The sequence below is a fragment of the Polypterus senegalus genome, chromosome 13 (assembly GCF_016835505.1).
Source record: "Polypterus senegalus isolate Bchr_013 chromosome 13, ASM1683550v1, whole genome shotgun sequence".
NCBI classification, from domain to species: domain Eukaryota; kingdom Metazoa; phylum Chordata; class Cladistia; order Polypteriformes; family Polypteridae; genus Polypterus; species Polypterus senegalus.
The window spans coordinates 150,071,603-150,092,468 of NC_053166.1; the positions used below are offsets into that span (position 1 = coordinate 150,071,603).

The 20,866-nt window shown below is 34.9% G+C and overlaps 1 protein-coding gene across 10 annotated transcripts in view; it reads left to right on the plus strand.

The window, feature by feature from the left end:
* sept12 (septin 12) overlaps window positions 1–20,866 on the plus strand; it is a 226,079-nt gene that overhangs the window by 177,148 nt on the left and 28,065 nt on the right. For all 10 annotated transcript variants that reach the window (XM_039776523.1, XM_039776524.1, XM_039776527.1 and 7 more), the window contains one exon: window positions 13,307–13,528. In XM_039776523.1, the coding sequence (XP_039632457.1) occupies window positions 13,307–13,528 (222 nt within the window). The remainder of the gene's footprint in view (window positions 1–13,306; window positions 13,529–20,866) is intronic.

The window sequence follows — 20,866 nt, forward strand, 5'->3', positions numbered from 1 at the left end:
CTGCCCTTTGGCAGTTCATAGCCAATATATTTTCCTCAGCAGCAGGTGGTTGTGAGGCTCTCACTTTACGTAAGAGTTTAAATCAATATGTCTGTATTTTGTCTGATGATGACCGGGTCAGAAGGTATCACAATGATTTGATGCCAATTAAGACAGACCAGTCATCAGCATCCCATTGTATGATTGACTTTTTGTCATGAACGGTGCATACAACTGAATGTTTTGCTATTCATTAGCAAAAGAGAGGCAGATATAATTAATTAGATAAGTTAATGTTTATGTTAAAGAATTCTATAAACATAATAGAAAATATCTGGTATGGCCCACAAGTGTAGCTGGCAAAGCCTATCTTTGGTGCAAGGCTCCTATGATTAACCAGTTGATGTGACCACATGTTTGTTCACTGTGGAAGAAAAACCATGCAAACATGCAGAGAATATATAAAATATACCTATGAAACATCCTAAACAGGAATTGAATAGTGGTTTAGCTCTATGAGTTGGTTTTGTTATCCATTGTATCACTCTATTGCTCAATTGGGTATACATATATTTAAAATAACTAGCCACTTGTCTGTCAGCTATGCAAGGAAAACCATGCACTCTTGAAAAGAACATATAAACTATACATGAAAGACAACCAAAGCAGGAATGTAATCATGGTTCAAGCTGTGCAGTGTGACTTTGCTTCAGTCTATATCAATCTGGTGCCCAGTATGTTATGTAATATGAGTACTTGAAACACCCAACCAGATATCTGTCATCTGTAGTTTGAAAACTTTGCTTACTGACAGTGAACATACTGAAATTACTTATTGAAGACATCCCAAACAGGAATCATTATGGTTCCAAGCTGTATTATGTGGTTTTACTACCTTTTACGTGACTCTGGTAACCCAGTATATTAACGTAGCTCTTATAGATGAAGTATAGTAACAGTTCCATAGTAAGTATTTCGGCTTTTGTACAGCTGAGAAAAAACTCTTAGCAAGGTTTAGTTAATGGGAAATAATTGTGCATTTTTAAAGGTAACCTTGCTGCTGAGATGCCCAGTCTCAAGTTCAAATTCCATCTAATGACTCTGAGAAAAGTACATATTTCACAATGAATTATATCACAGTATTGTAGTGTTGGCGCAAGGTACCACAATGGATCATTTGCTCTTTACATGGCTCATTTATATGGTTTGTTTTTCTTAAAAGGACTGCATGCTGTTGCTACACTAGATGGAATTCTGTTTGTGACATTGCAGACTTGCCAGTTTTAAAGGCTCCCTGGTAATGGAATGCTAACTCACACTGTGGTTAACTCATCCCTTGGTAATGCAACTTGTTACTGCTGTTTCATAGCGTCCCCTTAAAAGTCTCAGTCCCCAGCGGCCACTTTCAACTTGAAATGACATCTAACTCTCCAAAATAGTGCGCTGGTCTTCATTTCAGCTACATGCAGCTGGTGACAAAAGCACACCTGGAGTCAGTGGAAACCCGATCTGCCATACTTTTTCCCCCAACTCCATTAGGCCGAAGCTAGACGCACTCAGATTAATGGACCTTAGTAAATGGAGAAGAAGTGTTGGAGCTGTAGAGGTAGCAGTCTCTCAGCCGTCTTCCCCCCGTACTGTTGCGAATGGCTTTCCAGATCTTGGATCTCAGCCTCGAGATTCTCCAGCAGCTACTCAGAAGAGCCAAGCAAGTCCATTAGCACTTGCTAAATAAGACAGTAGGGCTTACCTTAGTCCCACTTCAGACCCCAGTGTAGTGTCAGAACTAAGTTCCAGAATGGATATTCGCACTTTACAAGTCTCTTTTAGGTGGTTTCCTATCCGTAAAAGGACATTTCACAATTTCCAAACTAGATGGAATTCTGTTTGTAACATTGCAGGCTTGTCATTTTTATAGGTGCTTCTGCCACTGGTGATGAAAAGTCATCTCATACTGTGGGTGACTCATCACTGGCTGATGCAACTTTCAGCACTGTTGCAGTACATTTATTGCATTGATTGTTAAGATATTCTTGTAATACCATCAGTATACGCAAAACTATAATGTATAAATCCTACTATGTTTCATCGGTTGCATAATTTAAAAAGTCATGCCAAATTCTAGATTTTCAGGCCTGATAAAGGGATATCTGAGGCACAGCATGACAGATAGGGCTGGGTATATATACAGTACTGTAATCAATCTGTGAATGCAGTCCACATGCACTGAATCATTAACTTAAATGGGGGATTAAAAGGTGCCACCTTTTAAAAGACACTAACTGCATAACAGTGAGCAAAGAGTGGATGACACTGATTTATTGATAATTAAAAAGCATTCCTTGCTGTGAAATATTCTGAACTTGGCAGCCAACAAAGGCCAAGTGCAGTATGATTTCATAGCTTGACTTTTGATTGCGGGGAGACATCTGGAGAAAATCAAACTTATTCATACAGCTGAACATCTATACCTGGAGCAAATTAAAAACAATTTGTAGTGAGGTAATACAAAGCTGGAAAAGCAGGTATAATGTCAAAAATACTTAAACCACAAGAAATACTTTGACAAACTTTGAATTGAGAAGAGTAACACTAATATATCATTCTCAAACCTTTTTAATACAGTTCTGTAAAGCAAAGTGTTTGGGGAGCCAATCCCAACAGCATCAAGCATAAGGAAGGATTAAATTCTAGTCAGGGCACTAGTTCTTTGTTGGGCCTACACATCTAAGTGGCCAATTTAGAATCTGCTATTAACCTAAATTCATGTCTTTGTGGCAAGAACAGAAGGAAAATCCCTCAAAGATTTGGAGTAAACGTTCAAACTACTCATAGCAACTGTTGTAGGGTTTAAACTGAGAATGCTTCATATCTAAGGGAAAAATTCTAACCCCTAAACTCTCATGTGGTCCATTCAGGATGGTAGCAACATCCAAAGTTCATAAATGGTTTAAGTGGAACTTGATAACTTGAATACTAAATGTGGTTAGCAGTGGACTTCAGGTTTATGATAAACGAGTGTACCATATTTTGCAAAACCGTTACCACCTAACGGTGCAACATGTCGAGTGATTGATTGATGGATACTAAATATATTCTGATATTTTTTGTGCATATGCTTTACACATATGCACTGTCAGGCCCAGGATGTTTCATTTTATTTTTGTTTGTTGCATCAGTCATATTTTTAGATTTGGGGAAGATTTAAAGGGTAATTGGAGGTAGTATGGTGGAAATTCAGAAAGTTTTCTACGATGATTGGGCAGTGATGAAAACTGATAGAGGAAACAGTGGTTTAGACAGTAGACACTAAGGCTGGAGAATGTATCGTGGATTAGTGTAGTATTTTAAATACCCAGATATTAGCTGGAAAAACCTATAGACAGTGGAGAACAGGAGGAGAATAATGTGCAAGTAGTTTTGTTTTGTATGGAGTGAGACATAACAAAGAGGTAATGTTAGAAGGATGGCGTTGGAATGATCATGCAGTGGTGCAGAAATTTTATCATGGAGATAAAGAAAGCTCTGAGAACATACTGTGTTTGTGAGGTGGTGAAAATACATACAGTGAGGTGAAGAGAACGGGCTGATTTTGGTTTGGCCATGTAAAGAGAAACTTGTGGAATAACCGAGTGACTAGGTGTACTGTGAAAATGATATTGGCGGAAATGATGATACATGAAAAAATGCTGCTGAATTCCCCTGAAAATGGCTGAGGGATTTTCAGTTTAATGTCAGTCAGACTCTGATTGATGCTGAATTTGCAAGTGGAAATTATCCTATCTCATTATTTGATATTTTTGGCTTGAGTCAAGAAAGATTTTAATTTAGTCAGATGCTGCCCATGTAATCTGATCATCAAACCATTATATTATTTAGGTATGTGAATTCTTTATGATGGTATTGGAAGCTATGTGAAATTACAAAATGACTTGGCAGTATTGTTGTCCATTCCCTCCGACAGTGTATTTTTAGTCTATTTAAATGGACTAAATAAAAACTAAGTTGATAAAAAATCAGCTCAGAAATCTGAGCACTAGAAAGTGGAAATTTGCAGAGTATGTTTCTCTGAAAACACTGCCCCTTCATGCAAGTGTTCTTCCTTTTTATATTAGTGTCTATCAAAAGCTAGAAGTCACATGGCATAGAGCAAGGAAACAAGAAGCTATGACATAACAGTACTTTCCTTTGTATTTTTGCTACTATACTAATGCTGTCTCTCTAGTCTGGTTATATTTTTTTCTGTAGAGCTGCTTACTCCTGATCCATCTATTCAGATTTTCCATACTTTGGATAGTTTTATGCGCCAACATTTTTCTATAAAATTAACTGATAATAACGCATCAGGGTGAAAGATAATTTGAAGGTAGGGTAAAAACACGCTGGGACTTTTGTGTCAGTGTGACAACAAGTGGTTATTGCTGCCGAACGTGTGTTATAAAGGTGAATCAGTGGTTACAAATTATTATCAAAAAAAATGTAAAGATACACACAGTGCTTCTCAGCAAAATGTTCTGGAGAGAATTAACCAGATGGTCTCAGTGGTCAAGCTTTAAAAGAAGAACAAAGGAGAATTTATAGCCAAGCATGTGGGTGCTACTAAGGTCCCCTTTTCAGGTCAGTGGCTCTGAAATCACTTATTCTCCATTGTGTACATTTTTCTGGTCCAGTAAAATAATTGTAAATCATATAAAAATAATTTATCATCAGTCAGTGTCTATTTATAATGTTAGTTTAGGATTTTAACTTAATGGGCTGAGGCTATCAAATTAATTTTGTGTGACAGAGCAACAGGCTCCTCATTCCTAGTCATCATGCACTAGTGGGTACCTTTTGTATTTTAAAGCACTTAGTTTACTTTTCTGCATTTTGCATATTTCTCTTTAAATGTGTTAGATGCATGTACAAATATTTAATTGATGGAGAAATTCTAATTATTCACACATACTGTAGTTGTACTGAAATATGATATTTTTACAGTGTGTTTTTCAGGAAAACAAAGCCACCAATACAGATAAAATTCTTTTAGCAGTGTATTCACTGGACAGCTGTTGTTAGTGGTCGCCACATGTCACTGACGCCTAAAAAAAGGGATTTTCTCATCTCCTGAGTCATCAAACATGAAACTGCAAATTTGTTCTGCAGTGGGTATGGCCATCTCAGTATCTTAGAGAGAAAATGATGACTATAAAGGAGACTAAAACAAAGGGAGGGAGCATTTAAGATGATTATTTAATCCAAAAAAGCTTTACAATACAAGGCACATGATACAATTACATAATTCTACAACAGAAAAACTGATAAATTATTGAAGGTGCAGGATCAATCAGCAACCATCTGGCTTATATTCTGTCTCTTCTGAATGTCATGTATATATTATGTGGTGTGTTGTCATCCTTCCATTTTTATGGAGTCATGTAAGGCTTGAGCCATCCTTGGTTAGGACTCCAGTTCATTGGAGGTTGTTCACAGTGCAGGTCAATGGACTGTGTCTTTGTATTTTAGGGTTGGTGGGTGTTACCTCCTGGTTTCCATCTTGGATGCTCTTTCCCCTACTTTCCATTGGTGTCTTTGAGCATATGCTTTACTATTTAGATCGAAGAGGTCCGTGGAATTAACATATCTATGTCTTTGCAAATTACGAAGTTCTGTGTAACATGTTTAAAATCAGGCATTATAGTTAAGAGGCTTAAGTGTAATGCTAAAACAGAATTATAATGGTCCCACAAAAATCCAAATGATTTAAATAACTTCTTTTTTCAGCAGTTTACTATTTTGTTAAGCTACATGAACTTCAGCATTAAAAAATATGCGTACAGGGCATCTGTCTTAGCTGAGTTTACGGTATAAATAAATCATTTAAAACAAAAGTAAAATCTTACTATTTCTTTTCCCAAAGCACTAAATGAAAAGGCAGTGGTTTTTCAAAATAACAATAAATATATAAATATTTATTATATCTTAAATGCGGCAAAATCTTCCTCAAAAACATTTCTTGTTTCTCTCTTTAGAAGTGTGTAGTGGCTCTGTTGTGTTTAGCCTGGTTGAGCTCAGTGTCAGCGATTCTCTAGCAAGTGTCAATTCTTGGGGAAAAAATCTGACATTTTATGGTCAGTCTTGTGCGGGTTTGTGGGACTCCTTTGCATTTTCTTCCAATAGAACATCATTCAGGTGTTATAGTAGAATTGTATTTTTTCCTTCTTTTTTTTTTTTAACAATTTTTCACTTGCTGCACGATTTGTGTGGACTGTTATACCTTGGGGATTTACAGTGCACTGGTCAGTAAATTGAAGTGTTGTTGTATTGGAGAGTCCATTGCTCTTTTAGCTATTAGATGAACAGTATTGTGCTTAACTAAAATTGTTTCATCAGGCATTCCTCTTGGCATGCATACACATGTGGAAAACCCAACATGACTAAGTGCATGTATTGGCACCATTTGTTATGTGATACAGGTTATAGTGAGTTATTTAGAGTATTTCCTTTTCATTTACAAATGCATCTGAAATTTCTTAGTTAGTGATGTATATTTTTCTGCTTTACAGTTGACAAGCTATAGTATGTGTTAGAAACTGATGAAACAAAGAATTGTTCTATTGTTGTGGTTTTTAGACAGAAATGTGAGAGAAGCTTTGACAGAGCGCGCACTTCCCCAGTCTCTTCTCTTCTGAAATAGATTAAACATTCTAAATTCTGTTTCTTATCTATCAAAATATACTTGTCTGTCATTCATAAGTGACTTGCTTCATTTCTGTTCTAAACCTGTGCAGACAAGAAAAGTATTTGATATTAGTAGACAGTAGCTGTGCATTGAAAATAAACATGATAGGAATCAAGCTCTGTATTATGCATATGAAGTTATTTGACAAAGTAAAAATAGAATTCTCAGCCTTTGGATTGATATATTGCATGTATTCAGTTCATAGTTTTAAAGTTTTTAATTTTTAATATAATTGATGCACAGTTATTCTACATTATCATACAATAATAATCCTCACAGTGTGCAAAACAACCATACTTAAATATGTAACAAATATTGAAGATATTGTTGCTGGCATCAGTGTCTTTTTTGGTTTCTCATTAACCAGTACTGGAGTTATTTCTGGACATGATAAAAAATATGGTCTGAACATTTTACTCTAATTTCAGTCAGTCTATCTGTAAAAAAAATTTAAATAATGAACACCTATTAATTGTAGTTAATTTCTTGAACAGAAGGTAACTCAATATTGTAAGTAGTTAGTAAGGTGAAACCAATTGGATGCCAGCTTATTTACAAGTAGTGTTTCTACCAAAGTAAATGTATGTCCTATGTCTTTGGCATTACTCTGCACAATATTTTGTTTAGTTGTTTTCTGATTGTTTCTTCTTTTCATTTTTCCTCATTTTTATGCCTTTTAGACAACAATAAAGTTAGAATATTAGTGTGTATTCCACTTTAAGATCATTTTTTTGTCATGATGGTTTCTGCCGCATCTGATTTCTGCTTATTCTCTTCCCATTTACTGACAGCAAGCCCTACATTTTGCCCCCTGTGGCTTAGCTGGGGCCAGTTTTCAGAGGAGAAAACAGAGCTAAAAGCAAAAAAAAAAATTCTTTACCAACTCTTAATAGGAGATGGGCCAAGGCTCTTAGCGAGGCCAAGCTTTTAATCCCATCATGATGAAATGCTACACTACAATTCCTCCTTTGAATTAGGACACACGAAGTATTCTTATGTCAATTAGTGTTTTGAAAGTAAAAGTTAAGAGTAAGATCATCTCGCTTCAAATGATTACAGTATTTGGTTTTATTCTAGTGTAAAGGTAAAGGTTAGCTTTCTGTTTGATTCTGTTCCAGTTTAGTTGTAACTTTGGATGATTCCTCTTTGAATCCAAATATTTTCTTATTTAGCCATTTAACCATACATTTCCTTTTTTCTTTTAATCTGTCCTAAGTTATCACAGTGATCGGATTCAGAGGTGTTAATCAAGCAGAAAGGAAAACTTGGCAGGGTTGAATGGATTTAATCCCACTGGAGAACCCAAAAATAGCATACATCACCTACCAAGAATTGCCACAAGAATTACTTTGTATTCTGTCTCCAGCATTTTCTCTGTATACAGTTTTAGCATCTGTAGTCGCATTGTTTTTAAAGCTTCGTATTTCTTCCTTTTCATACTTAATTATCGTGTGTTGGCAAAGTCATTGTCAAATTAAAAACTCTATAACCACTTTAAGTTGGGTATCAGTGCAATTAAAGTGTTTTATTGGAAAGTAGATCTGCTCAAAAAGAAGTACTGTACTTGTACTTATATGTGACCAATGTTTGTATATTTACAGTATGCATGCATTAAGGAAGGATTTTCCACAACAGTTATTTATTCTAGTGTTGAAGATTTAAGCTTCTGTTTTACATAAGACAATTGAAATATCTGGAATTCACTTGTGTATACTTATGTGGGTGACCTAAGTTGGTAACATTTATACATGGATCAGAAATTTGAAAAGTGCCCAAAAGGCCTTCGCACTACATTACATATATACCTTTTTTCTAAGGTAATGCATTCATACCATGTATTTATTTAGTATTTTATACAGTACATAAAAATGTGATGGATGAGAAAATCAGACAGCCAAACACAGAGTAGTAGCATTCAAAAGTGCATCATGCATATTTAATTTTTGTAAAAGTTTCCTGACCTCATTTTCCAATAAACACACAAACCCCTGGGCTCAATAATTTACTTCTTTGATTGGGCGAAGAGGAGCTCCATTATATTGTAATTTGTCCCATTTAATGCCTTAATTCACACAGTCATAACTTTATAACATAAATTTCCTGAACTCGTACAATTGTCAGTACAGGCTGTGATGCTGTGTGTTTTGCCTTGAACTTACTTGCCTTTGTTCACAGTCACACATACTTGTATGTTAAATTTACGAGTTCCTACTAATGATACTACAGTATAATCACACATGCCTTGGACAGAGCAGCACACTGGCAAATTTTCTGGGGCAGCCTTGATAGGTGATAGGGGCTTTCGCTTCTCTTCAGCACAAAAATAGACAAGGCTTCTCAAAACCAACCTGCTTTTTAAAAGAGTTGTTCATTTGTATTTTATATTATTTGGTATTTAATAAAAATGGACCTTGTGTACATTCTGAAGCAGTCGTTAGTAGGTGGGGCAGCACATGAGGCCGCAAGGCAAAGAAATGTATTTATTTTATGCCTTTGCTCTTATTATACAGTATATCTTTATTACTAGTGTTGTGTCGGGCACTTTGTGGTGAACAATTTGAACATGTCTCTAAGTAAACAATATGGTGTTATGTTACATTGTGAAAATTTATGCAATGATTTGAGACAAACTAGATGTGAAGCATTCTCTATAAACATGCAGAGTGCAAAAAAATCAAGAGATTAACCCCTTCTTGTTATTAAAACAGATGCTATTTGAAATTATTAATTTTGGTCAATCTGTGTGTGATGCACACTTTTTTTTACTTTATACAGACCTAACTCCTCATCATGTACTTCCTAACACTTGTTGACACTTTTAAGCCTTCCTCCATAACAGTACATTTTACAGACTGTTTAAAGTCTGTATTTAAACCTCTTCAACATTTACACTTTACATACTTCAATTTATTTCAATAAGCATGCTCATTCACTTTTCTTTTCAAAATGAAAAGAGCACATCTTGTTGGAACAAGAACTAGACAGAGCAGGGGTGGCATTCAGTCACAGGGTGTAGTTCCTCACTCGCAAAAAACTAATTTGGAATTGATTATCAATCTTCCCGCATTAAATTTTGATGTTAACAGTTGGATTAAACCATAGCGTATGCACTGGGTTGTAGATGTTGACCTTGCTGGACACCCCTAATTGGAGGATCACTAGCTGATACAGAAAAAAGGCTTAAATTAATATTTTACATGTAGCTATGCTAGATCTGAAATAAGTAATCTTACTCTGATAACAAAGGAAGTGCAGTTTATGCTTCAGTAAGTGAGGCATCTCCTTGCAGAGGAAATTAATAATTAGAATAATTTAGATAAATGTTCCAATTACTAGAAACAGGTGCTAACCAAGCTCCCATTAACAATTTAACACACTAATTATTAATGTTATCGGCTACGATTCCTGATTAGATGTTAAAATGAAATTCTTGATGACTAAGAATGTAAGGATATTTTTATGTAAAACTACTTTTTATATTTTCCATGTAGAAAAACAACTATCAAAAAATAAATGCAGGCATTAACATATACTCTGATGTGCAATATTGCTGTTTACACATTGTACACTTTAATGCTTTTTGTGCACAGTATTATTATTTATTATTATATTTGTTTAGGCCTGCCATGGCAATGCGCAACATATAGTATGTGTTGCAGATTCTTTTGTCTGTTATTTAGTGATCCACTGCAGTCCTAGATAATTATCAAATTTGGAACCTTCTCATCTAGTGGTTTCCCCTTGAATAGCAAATATATCATTCCATCTTTAGAAATATTTTCGGAAAAGATTGAAAAAGAGTAGCAAAACATAAAAATACACTATGAAGTATTCCATAATGATTAGAAAGCAGGGTTGAGGGTAAGAGTTTACCTTGACTTTGCCTCAGACTGACATGGCTCTCTGCAAAAGCAAACATGGCAGTGACACTGTATTTCATGGCCTATGTCATAATGATTCTTTAGATGTGTGACATGCGAATGAAACAGGCAGTTCTTCTTTCTGGCCTTTATTATGTACTGATTGCTTGCATAAAGCCATTTGGAGTACATTATGTCTATGACTGTAAGGACTCCCCGGAATGCCTCAAACAATGAGAGTGGCTGTTTGTGGTTTACTTCAACTTCCTCTTCCTACTTCTGACCCACCATCCCCCATTTTATCTTTATAACCTTTGCCTTTAATGATCTTGTGTGGGTAACTAATCCCATATGTTATGGTATTAAGTAACTTTAGATCCCAAGGGCTGCTTGTCTAGCACTGGTGTGGGAACACTGGACTCATGGGAGATGTGTGTAAGCATTCCGGGAAAGGAGAGAGAGACCCTAATTTGACACTGCTTCCCTTAGGCCAGTACATGATTGGGATATTAGAAGTGGCCTAGTTGGATACTTGGACTTTCTGACAGATTGGATTGCCACATGTGTTAAATCAAAGGCTCTACTTGATCACCAGGCCTTACATGTGTAAATACAAGTTTAACTGTGCTAAGCTGGTATAAAACAATGATAATTAAATCATACAGTACTTTATCTTGTTTTTGAAAGGCCGAAACAAGCTATTAAGGTTGTTTCAGGTGGACCCATCAGGTGTACAGATAGGTTTTTATAATTAAGGGTATAAAGATGTCATGGCCACATAGTTGAATTTTGTATTGCAACTTTCCCCATCTTTAACTGCAGTGCTCAAAAGACCAGTTCTGCTGTTGTCAGTTTCTTTCTGAATTAGCTGAATGTTTCTCAAGGACTTTTCACATCCTTCTTATTTATTATAAATTTCTGCTTTTCTCTGCTTATTCAAAACAGAAAACCATGTTTTCTTTATTTAACATATTGGTTGATTATACCATGAATCCATATCACATTTTAAGTTAAAAGGAATCAAGCACTGTATATTGTAAGGGACAATAAACTTGGCTAACCAGAAAGATTACAATATGCAGGCTTTCAAGGCAACTCCGGCCCCATCTTTAGGCAAGATCAAGAGGCCTGAGTTGCCTCGAAAGCTTGCCAATAAAAGATGTCATTTTGCTTAACTTCTCATTACATCCAAGATGGCTATCACGGTACAACACCCTAGTACTATATTTGATAAGGATAAGCAGCATAAATATTTTATAAGTAAAGTCTTTAATTGAATACCTAAAACTGTGTTTACAGTCACTGTGCAGCATATTTTAGAATATGAAATAGTAATTATAAATAATGGATAACATTAAATGATTCTTCCTTTATATTTTACTTCAGCATCATGTATAACTCTTTGTATGTGCTGTGTCATTTGTATTGGACCATCATAGTTAATTTTCTTGGTTACTTGAATGATTCATTCTCAGTTTGGCAAAAATTACTGGCTCTCGGAAGCATGTTATTCCTTGGCCTAATAGTGTGACTCATACTTTGTACCCTCTGACTCAGTTAAATTGCTTTATTCTAGTTGTGGAACTGGATAATGTGTCAGAAAGAACAGGATTAAGCAGGCACTGACTTTCAGATTACGCACATGATGATGTCCGAGGACAGAGCTAACAGGCACAAAGCTCAGCCTTAGGGTCATTGGCAAACTGTGCTGCAGTCAGTAAAGCTTTGTACTTAAATGAACAGATTTTTGTATAAAACACGTGTTTGTCAAGATTCCTTCTAGTAGGTTTTGCAGTGTTTCTGTAGCTACAGATTGCAAGCATCAGAACATTCCAACATTTGCTGGGTTATTATCCTGTTACAAAGTGGTCTTCAGCATGAAACCAAGCAGTTGTCTTTAAAGTGACAAAAGCTGGACAAAATAGGACATAAAACACATGGGTGTATTGAAATAAAAACTGAATGAGAATGACAAGGAGGTTCCGCTTTGTATTTGAGAGAACTAAACGCTTTCACCAACAGTGTACTGAATTAATAATGTTGCACTAGGAGTGAGAGGCAATGCATTTTTTTACTGGCATCTCAACCAAGGTTGCTGTCAAGCTATTAACACTTCTGTTGAATTCTGCTAAAATTTCACTATAATCAGAAACTGAAATTGGTTTAAGAGAACCGTTAAAGTGAAGGGATGCTAACCTCTCTTGCCTTGGTGAAGCCAGCCTCCCAAAGTTTACATTATTATTTTGGTTGAGTTGGAGACATACTATAAATATGGTGTCTGCACACACAACTCCTGAACTACTCATCAACGTTGTCAATGCTTATCTGCAATTTGAAAGGAATGATGGTGTTGTGAATAGCTTCATGGTCTCTGTAGTTGTGACTGCATCTAATGTTATTTGTCAATGATATGTACTTACCATATAGTGTGGGGTTTTAATTTTTGGCAAATCAGCTTGCTATTTTTTTTTCTTTTGGTGAGTCAGCTTTCATCTGCCAAGACCTGACTAGACATTTAGATTAACAACAAACTCTAAATAATCAGTTGGCATTGGAAACCCTATATAGGACCTAAAGTTTATCTAATTCGTATTTCCCTAAATATGATATGTAATATAATTTAAGTGAAACATATATGGGTATATAGCTTCAGAAAACACTATTTGTAGGTTAAGAAATCTGTTTGATTAAGATTAAGAAATCTGATTTTAGTATCAATTACTAGTGATGTGTTTTTATGTTGCAGACAAGCCATTGGCTCTGGAGGCCGCAGACCTCATGACCCACCAAACACAGAGGCCGGATCCATATCCAGAAATGGAAACTAAACCCGAGTCTAACAACTCAGCAGAAACTCCTATGTCGAGGAGCCAAGAGCCATTTGGCTATGTTGGTATTGAATCAGTACTGGACCAGATGAGGCGCAAAGCAATGAAGACAGGCTTTGAATTTAATATCATGGTTGTTGGTAAGTCATGTCATATTTTCTTTTCGTATTTCTGAGTACTGATATGAGAATGATCAGGTGGATGTCTGAAGTGTCACAGAGTGAAAGGAGAATGAATGCTGGTTTTGAGGCAATAGGTGTGTAGAGGAGAAACGGACTAATGTGGTTTGAGCATGTGGAGCGAATGGCAGAGAATTATTGGATGAAGACCTAGATCAAGGTAGAGGGTGATAAGTTCCACAGGTAGGCCGAAAAGAAGAATAAAATGATCTTTTTCAGCGTATTCAATTCTCACTTCTGCGAGGTGTGTATCGCATGCTTCAGGTTGAAAGTCTGAACTAGCTCAAGTCATGTTTATCTTATGACAGGTTGTAAGCAGTTCATTTATTGGTATTATCATGTAGTGTATACTTTTACCTTTAGATTTTTTTTTTGATGGTTGCTGCTTTAACTGCATCTTAGAATTTTCTAGGTGTTGACATTGTCTGTTGGAAATTACTTTTATCAGCTAAATAGGTTTTGGTTCTTTTTCAATGACCTGTTTAAAGGTTAGTGTTGTGAAAATCTGCGTCTTGAAAGTGTTTTGTTTTATATATTGAGAGGAGCAAGGAGAATTCAACTGAAAAATCTCGTTACTATACTGTATATATTTTTCCAAGTAAATGTGTATGTGTAAATGTGTGATGGTGACTACTTATTTTAAATTTTGTCACACATGGTAATTATACCATGTTTCTTCAAGGTTACATACATTACTTTAGTAAGAAGCTGGTATTACGAAAATACTATACTTTATAGAGATGCTAATGTGTGTGGGAATTTGGGACAAGTGGGAATTTTATATATTTTTCATTAAAAGTGATGGGTTGCCTTTCTAAAATTCTTTGTATAAGTAATGGATGTTCTTTTCATTTTAAATTAGCTATGTTAATTATTACAGAATATAAATTTAGGTCTTTTGAAAACTCATAAAGAATTATGAGACAATTATCAGATTGTTTCTTATGAAGTAATTGTTGGAAATGATGCAGTATTTATGCAGTTAATCCAGCTGACAAGTGATAACTTTGATCCCATTGCTGCACTGGCATCACCATCTGAAATATACTAGTTCTCTATGCTGCATTTTTCTTTTGATGAATTTGATATTTTTATTTAAGTAATGGTCATTAAATTCTCTCTCTCTCTCTCTCTATATATATATATATATATATATATATATATATATATATATCTATATCTATATATATATATAAAATGAAAGGTTGACTGACTTACTAACTCAATCATCAACAAAAACACTATTTCCCATTTAGATTAAAAGCTGGAATTAGGGGTAACTACACACAACAGAAATACTAAATACCTCAAAAACTTAAAAATGACTTTTGACGAATTTGATTGAAATTTCATGATGTTTTAGAAGAAGGAAAATTATTCAACATTTGTTTTTTTTATATTTGTCAACAATGTTTTAGTGAGTGGGCTATTTAAATGTGCCAGGTCCCTTTCTTGGCACAGCGCAGAGAAATGATCACACAGAGTTATGGGGCTTGTTGTGTATACAACTTAAGGTTGCCAACAAAAGAGCTGCACTAGCAATAGGTTGGAAGGAGTGAAGAAGGCAAAGTATCCTGTACTAGATATAATATACTGTCCTAGATATCATATACTAAAGTAAACATGCTGTGATCTCCAGAGTGGACCACTAGCTTAAAATGTTGTGTAAAATTTATAACACATCCCATTAGGGATGAGGATGTCAACAACAAAGAGTACCTCCTGTAATTTGGTGTTACTTCAACAGTTGGATGGGATGATATGTGGCTTGTGCTGTGAAGTGGAAAGAGGAAAGTAAGATGTGATTATCAAAAAAAAAAAAAAACTCAAGTTCAGTTACCAGGAAGGGAAGTAGAAATACAGGAGAACTGATTTACTCACATCCCACACAATTAGGTAGCGACTGCGTCAGTTTAAATACTAGTGCAGCTCAGTTAAGGCATCCCGCACAACCAAAAGGGAGAGTGATGGATAACTGTACATATACTGTATTTCTTGAGTTCATTTCTTTATACTATATAGTCCTTACTTGTCTCCTGTTTTGAACCTCACTCCTTCATAAAAGTTCTTCCATTCATTGTTTACATTTCTGACTCCTATGTCTTCTCTTCTGTTTCAACAAAGATGTCACTACAATACATTTGCGGGGAGAAAACCAGTTGTTGAAGTGAGTACACACCCCAACTACCTAAAGCTTAAACATACAACTGGCAAAAAAATACAAAAAGTAATGCTTGAATGAACAACGTAAACAATCATGAACATTTAATAATAATAATAATAATAATAAAGCTTTCAAAATTCCTGTTATTCTTGTTAATTACCTGCTTCAGTTCAGAAGAATACACTTTTGTTTAAAATGTATTTTGCAATGACCGTCAACAAAAACCAAGGCCAATTACTAGGAAAAGCAAGAATGAATCAGCAGCAGGAATTTTTTAGTCATGTAGCATATTCATGAGTAAGGAGCACTAGTGAACTAATAATACTAGCCCCTGGTAAAAAAAAAAAATTGTGTACAAAGAAAGTATCGATCTAGATGCATTGCTGTTTAAGTGAACAGGTTTCTTTATTTTATTTAAACTAAATTAATTATAAGTGTGTTCAGACTAATTTATAACAAAAATCACTCGTTAGCATTCAAGCAATATGAGTGCCATCTCTGGGAGACTTCTGTTGTATTTGTTTTGCTCTCCTCACACAGACGTCAGAGAAGGCACTAATGTGTGGGCTGTAATGCAGAATTTCACACATTTTGCCCTTATTTGAATAAGGGTGCAGAATGTAGCAAGATCTGGCAACCTGAAAAATATAAAGCGCTAATGTGGAAATACCGATGGGCCATGGATGTGCAGCTAGATAGTGGTTTGTAAAATGTGCAGTACTGTAAAGGTTTAGGAGCCAGAAATACTGAATAGGAGAAACCTTGTTATTGTGTTAATGTTGAGCTGGAACAGTATACAAAAAATCACATAGACTTTATATGTTAGTTAAATGTTGAGATTAAATTATGAATTTATGCTTTACAAAGTACTAGTAGATTACAAACAACTTTAGTGGAAATTTTAAAGAAACACTTTGGCCAGTGCGTGTTACCAATCAGATTACGAGTCAGATTATTTAGCTTTGTCATCTAACTTTTTAGTAATGGCTGTTTTATAAGAGATGTCAATGGTCCATTCTGTTGGTTCACATTTGTATTCTCAAAGCAAAAGAATGAAACATTTACACAGAGCTTGAAACCTAAGTCCAATAAACTGACAAAAATGTGTTTCTGCTACTAGGAAATGATAGTCTCACTGCGCTGAGAGAACCAAGAATGGAAAAAAGCTTAACTAAGCCACATTTAGTCTGTTGTATTTTCATGTTTGTAATATATTAAGTTGTTATGTGATAGTTAAAAAATAATAGTAATAAATAAAATGGGGATGTGCTTTTGCTGTCAGATTTAAGGTGACATAGAAGTCAAAGTACTAAAAGGTAACATACAGGACAATGAGAAACTAACTACACCTAATGGTAAGTGTTATATTTTTTACATAAAGGAATATATGGAAGTATAAAGTATTTAATTCTGATTAATAATTTAAAATGAGATAGTATGAGAAATTAACACTGACAATGTTCAAAATTAGCTGAATTCCAATTTTTCTGTGTAATAATTTAAAAAGCTGCACACTAAATTATTATCTCCAAAATTCAATATAATTTAAATGTAGTTAACATTTTCAAAAAAATCAGATTATCTTGATAAGCCTAGCCTTATATACGAAGATGAGAAATTTGGTTTGTTCTAGTCTGAATTATACTTCTTGGTATGGTTGATAGAACCCCCAGAAGGAATAAACTTTGTACAGTAAATGCACATGTCTGAAATAGGATTAAAACCAGTTTTTAAGGAATTGAAAGTAAATAATTCCACTGTCCGGTCATATATCTGCAAAGGGAGAAAACTGAAGATCGCTGGCAATTGACTAAGATCAGGCTATGTCACTGAAGTCAGCCCACACACTAACCAAAAAGCTGCACAGAAAATAAAAAACACTAAGTTAACATGAATGGAACTAAAGCAATGTCTTACCACAGTTAATTTTAAAGTATGCATCATCAGTTTCGAAGAGATTATACACAGAGGTCAAGAAGGTATAATCCTTCTATCTATAAAAACATATATGCTACAGATGATAAAATTTTAGTAGCTTAATACCAGACTTTATTTGTGTTGCAAACTAAAACTACTGTCGAATAGAAGAACCTCATTCTAGCTGTAAACGCATTTGTAATGTGGGGCTTTGAGGCCTTACGCAGCTTGGTTTCTTTGAGTAATCTATAAATTTTATAATGTACTTGATCAGAGTTAAAGGCTAAACAATAAAAAGATTAATCTTAATTAAACAAAAGAAAGATCTAAACAGTTTAGCTTGTTCTCAACAGAATCATCTCAAAAAGAAATTGGTAGTTTTGACAATGATCCAGAACACTTGAGCAAATCCAAAACAGAATGGCTTAACAATAAGAAAGAGTTAGTACTGTAATGGCCTATTGAGATTCTAGATTTTAATCCTGTTGAAATGAATTGTTGGAGTTGAAGTAATACTGTATGTTGTACATGAAAAATATCCACGTATGTTACAAAGCTAAAGCAGTTCTCTATGGAGGAGTGAACTAAAAATTCCATTCCGTTTGATGCAGCAACTAATAAATAATAACACTTTGTAAGTTATGTTTTTTCTGCCACATGAGACATTTTGAGGTATTAACACCAGGGTTGCACTTTATTATTGCTGGAAAATTTCATTCCTTTAAATGGTTGTTAAATAAATAATTACAGTGCTATCTTTCACTATTATGCTTTTAAACGAAACCTAAAAACTTATCTTTTTAGAAAGGCAATTTGTGAAATTATTTCTATAGATTATCTTGTTTGTTAATTTATTCTTATTTTGTAGCACTTTGAGATTGTTAAATATAAAGCGCAATAAAAATAAAATGTATTATTATTATTATTATTTGTTAGATTAGGTCTCTTTAATCTATTGATAATAATGCAAGTGTTAGATTTCTGTATATTCACTTGAGATAACAGGCAATACTTTTCTGGAGGATGGGCTTACTTACAATATTATATGCATAGTCTTGATAATAATGTACTTTATCATCTTGATAAAATTGAAACATGCCGTAACTATGACCAGATTATGTATCAAAATGTAATAAAAAATTTGAAATTTATTGGTATTCATTCATGTTTACATCAAATGCATTAAAAATTCTTAATTGTATAAGCATTAAAATTGACTTGCATCAAACGTTTTACATTTCACAAACAGACCCCAGGCTCCTATTGGTTTATTAAATAAAATATCACATGCATGCTTCAAGAAATGACTGCACCTGCAGTAAATGAAACTCAGAATAATGCATTCATGCCTTGCTGACTAGTATAGAAAATATTATGGAAACTTTGGATGCATGGATAAGTCAATTGACGATAGACATTACATATTAAAAGAATGAATATCAGAATTAAGTTGCATGTATTGTTCTTTGATCATGCTACATTTTCACTTGCCGGCTAGTATTCAGTGCGTTTTGAAAAGTGCTGCCCATGCATTTTCCACCCACGACAGTACCACACCAATTTTTGACACAAAAGTTTGAAGATGACCACACCCTTTACAGTTACTATTCTGTCTGTTCAAATACAGCCTGTATATTGTATAATAGGAAATGTGTATCTTATCTTTCATTTAAATTCCACCAATGTTTGTGCATTTTTAGTGTGACTGGCTATGCTCTTGACAATTATTATAGGACAAAAAAGTTTCCCTTCATTACCTTGCAATTTTTTTTTCCTGGTACACACACACACACACACCCACACACGAAGCACACACGAAGCACACACTAGGGAAAATTTAGAAACACCAATTCACCTAACCTGCATGTCTTTGGACTGTGGGAGGAAACTGGAGTACCCGGAGGAAACCCACGCAGACGCGGGGAGAACATGCAAACTCCATGCAGGGAGGACCTGGGAAGCAAACCCGGGTCTCCTAACTGTGAGGCAGCAGCGCTACCCACTGCACCACCATGCCGCCATTTTTTAAAGGATCATCCATTATCCAACCTGCTATATCCTAACTACAGGGTCATGAGGGTCTGCTGGAGCCAATCCCAGCCAACACAGGGCACAAGGCAGAAAACAAACCCCGGGCGGGGTGCCAGCCCACCACAGACCTTGCGATTTAAAAACCCAAAATAATGCCATCTCATTAATGGTAGAAAAAAGTACAATATTGTATTGAAGTTGAACATAATATATTGCAAGCTACAAATCAAAAGGGAAAGCATAAAATTAGTGTAAATAAAGTAACATATTATCCATTATGGGTGTCCATTACAGAGTTCACTCCTGCAAAACATGCTGGTGTCCTGTCCTGACTTGACCCCACATTAGTCTTATTACCGTCAGAACAGACTTCAACAGCTGGCCTTTAAGTGAAAAAATCTGATTCATAAAATGAAGTGGAAAGTTTCTCATTATGCATAAAGTTGTATCTTAGTGCAGTTTTTGTTTATTTAAATATTGTTTAAGGCAAGTTTACCTGGTTTTAAAGGTGTAGAAGAACAGTATCATAGCGTATCATATGTGAAAATGTCATCTAATAGTTGCATGACAGACACTATGATGCTGGTGAAAATTAAGTATAGAAGGTATTGCTGGTAGATATATTGGGAATATACATGCCTTTAATGACCTAACAGTTTGAATTTCTAAATGCCTAAATTTCATTGTGCATTATTTTGTTGTGGCTTAAAAAATGCATGATAGTAAAAGGACTGCACATACTGTATGTATTATATATCATGTGTTTGTGTTTTTGTTTTCTTCTTACAAATAATAAAAAGGTGAATGTGTTATTTAAAGCATGAACAATTTAAGATAATATATAGCTTTAGTACCTTCTAGAGGTTATGTGTCACCTCTGAAATGTGTGCTACACAAGCACTAAGCCATAGCCAGTGTGAAAGTGCATCTAACATGGGAGTGTTTAAAATTATCTTGGGGTAATTCTGTGCAGGGTGCCTAGTATAATTAAACCAGTATATCCACATCATGAGACTAACTACACATAGTCAGGCATCCATTTCTGAGAGCAGCATCCTGTCGTCTGGAGAAGCTTGTTGCTGCTCACTGACCCTTTTTGTGCATCATAATGCTTTAATGGGCCCAAGTAATACATAGCAAATTAGCCAGACTATAATTCTTTTAAGTACCAAGAGGAATATTGCTCT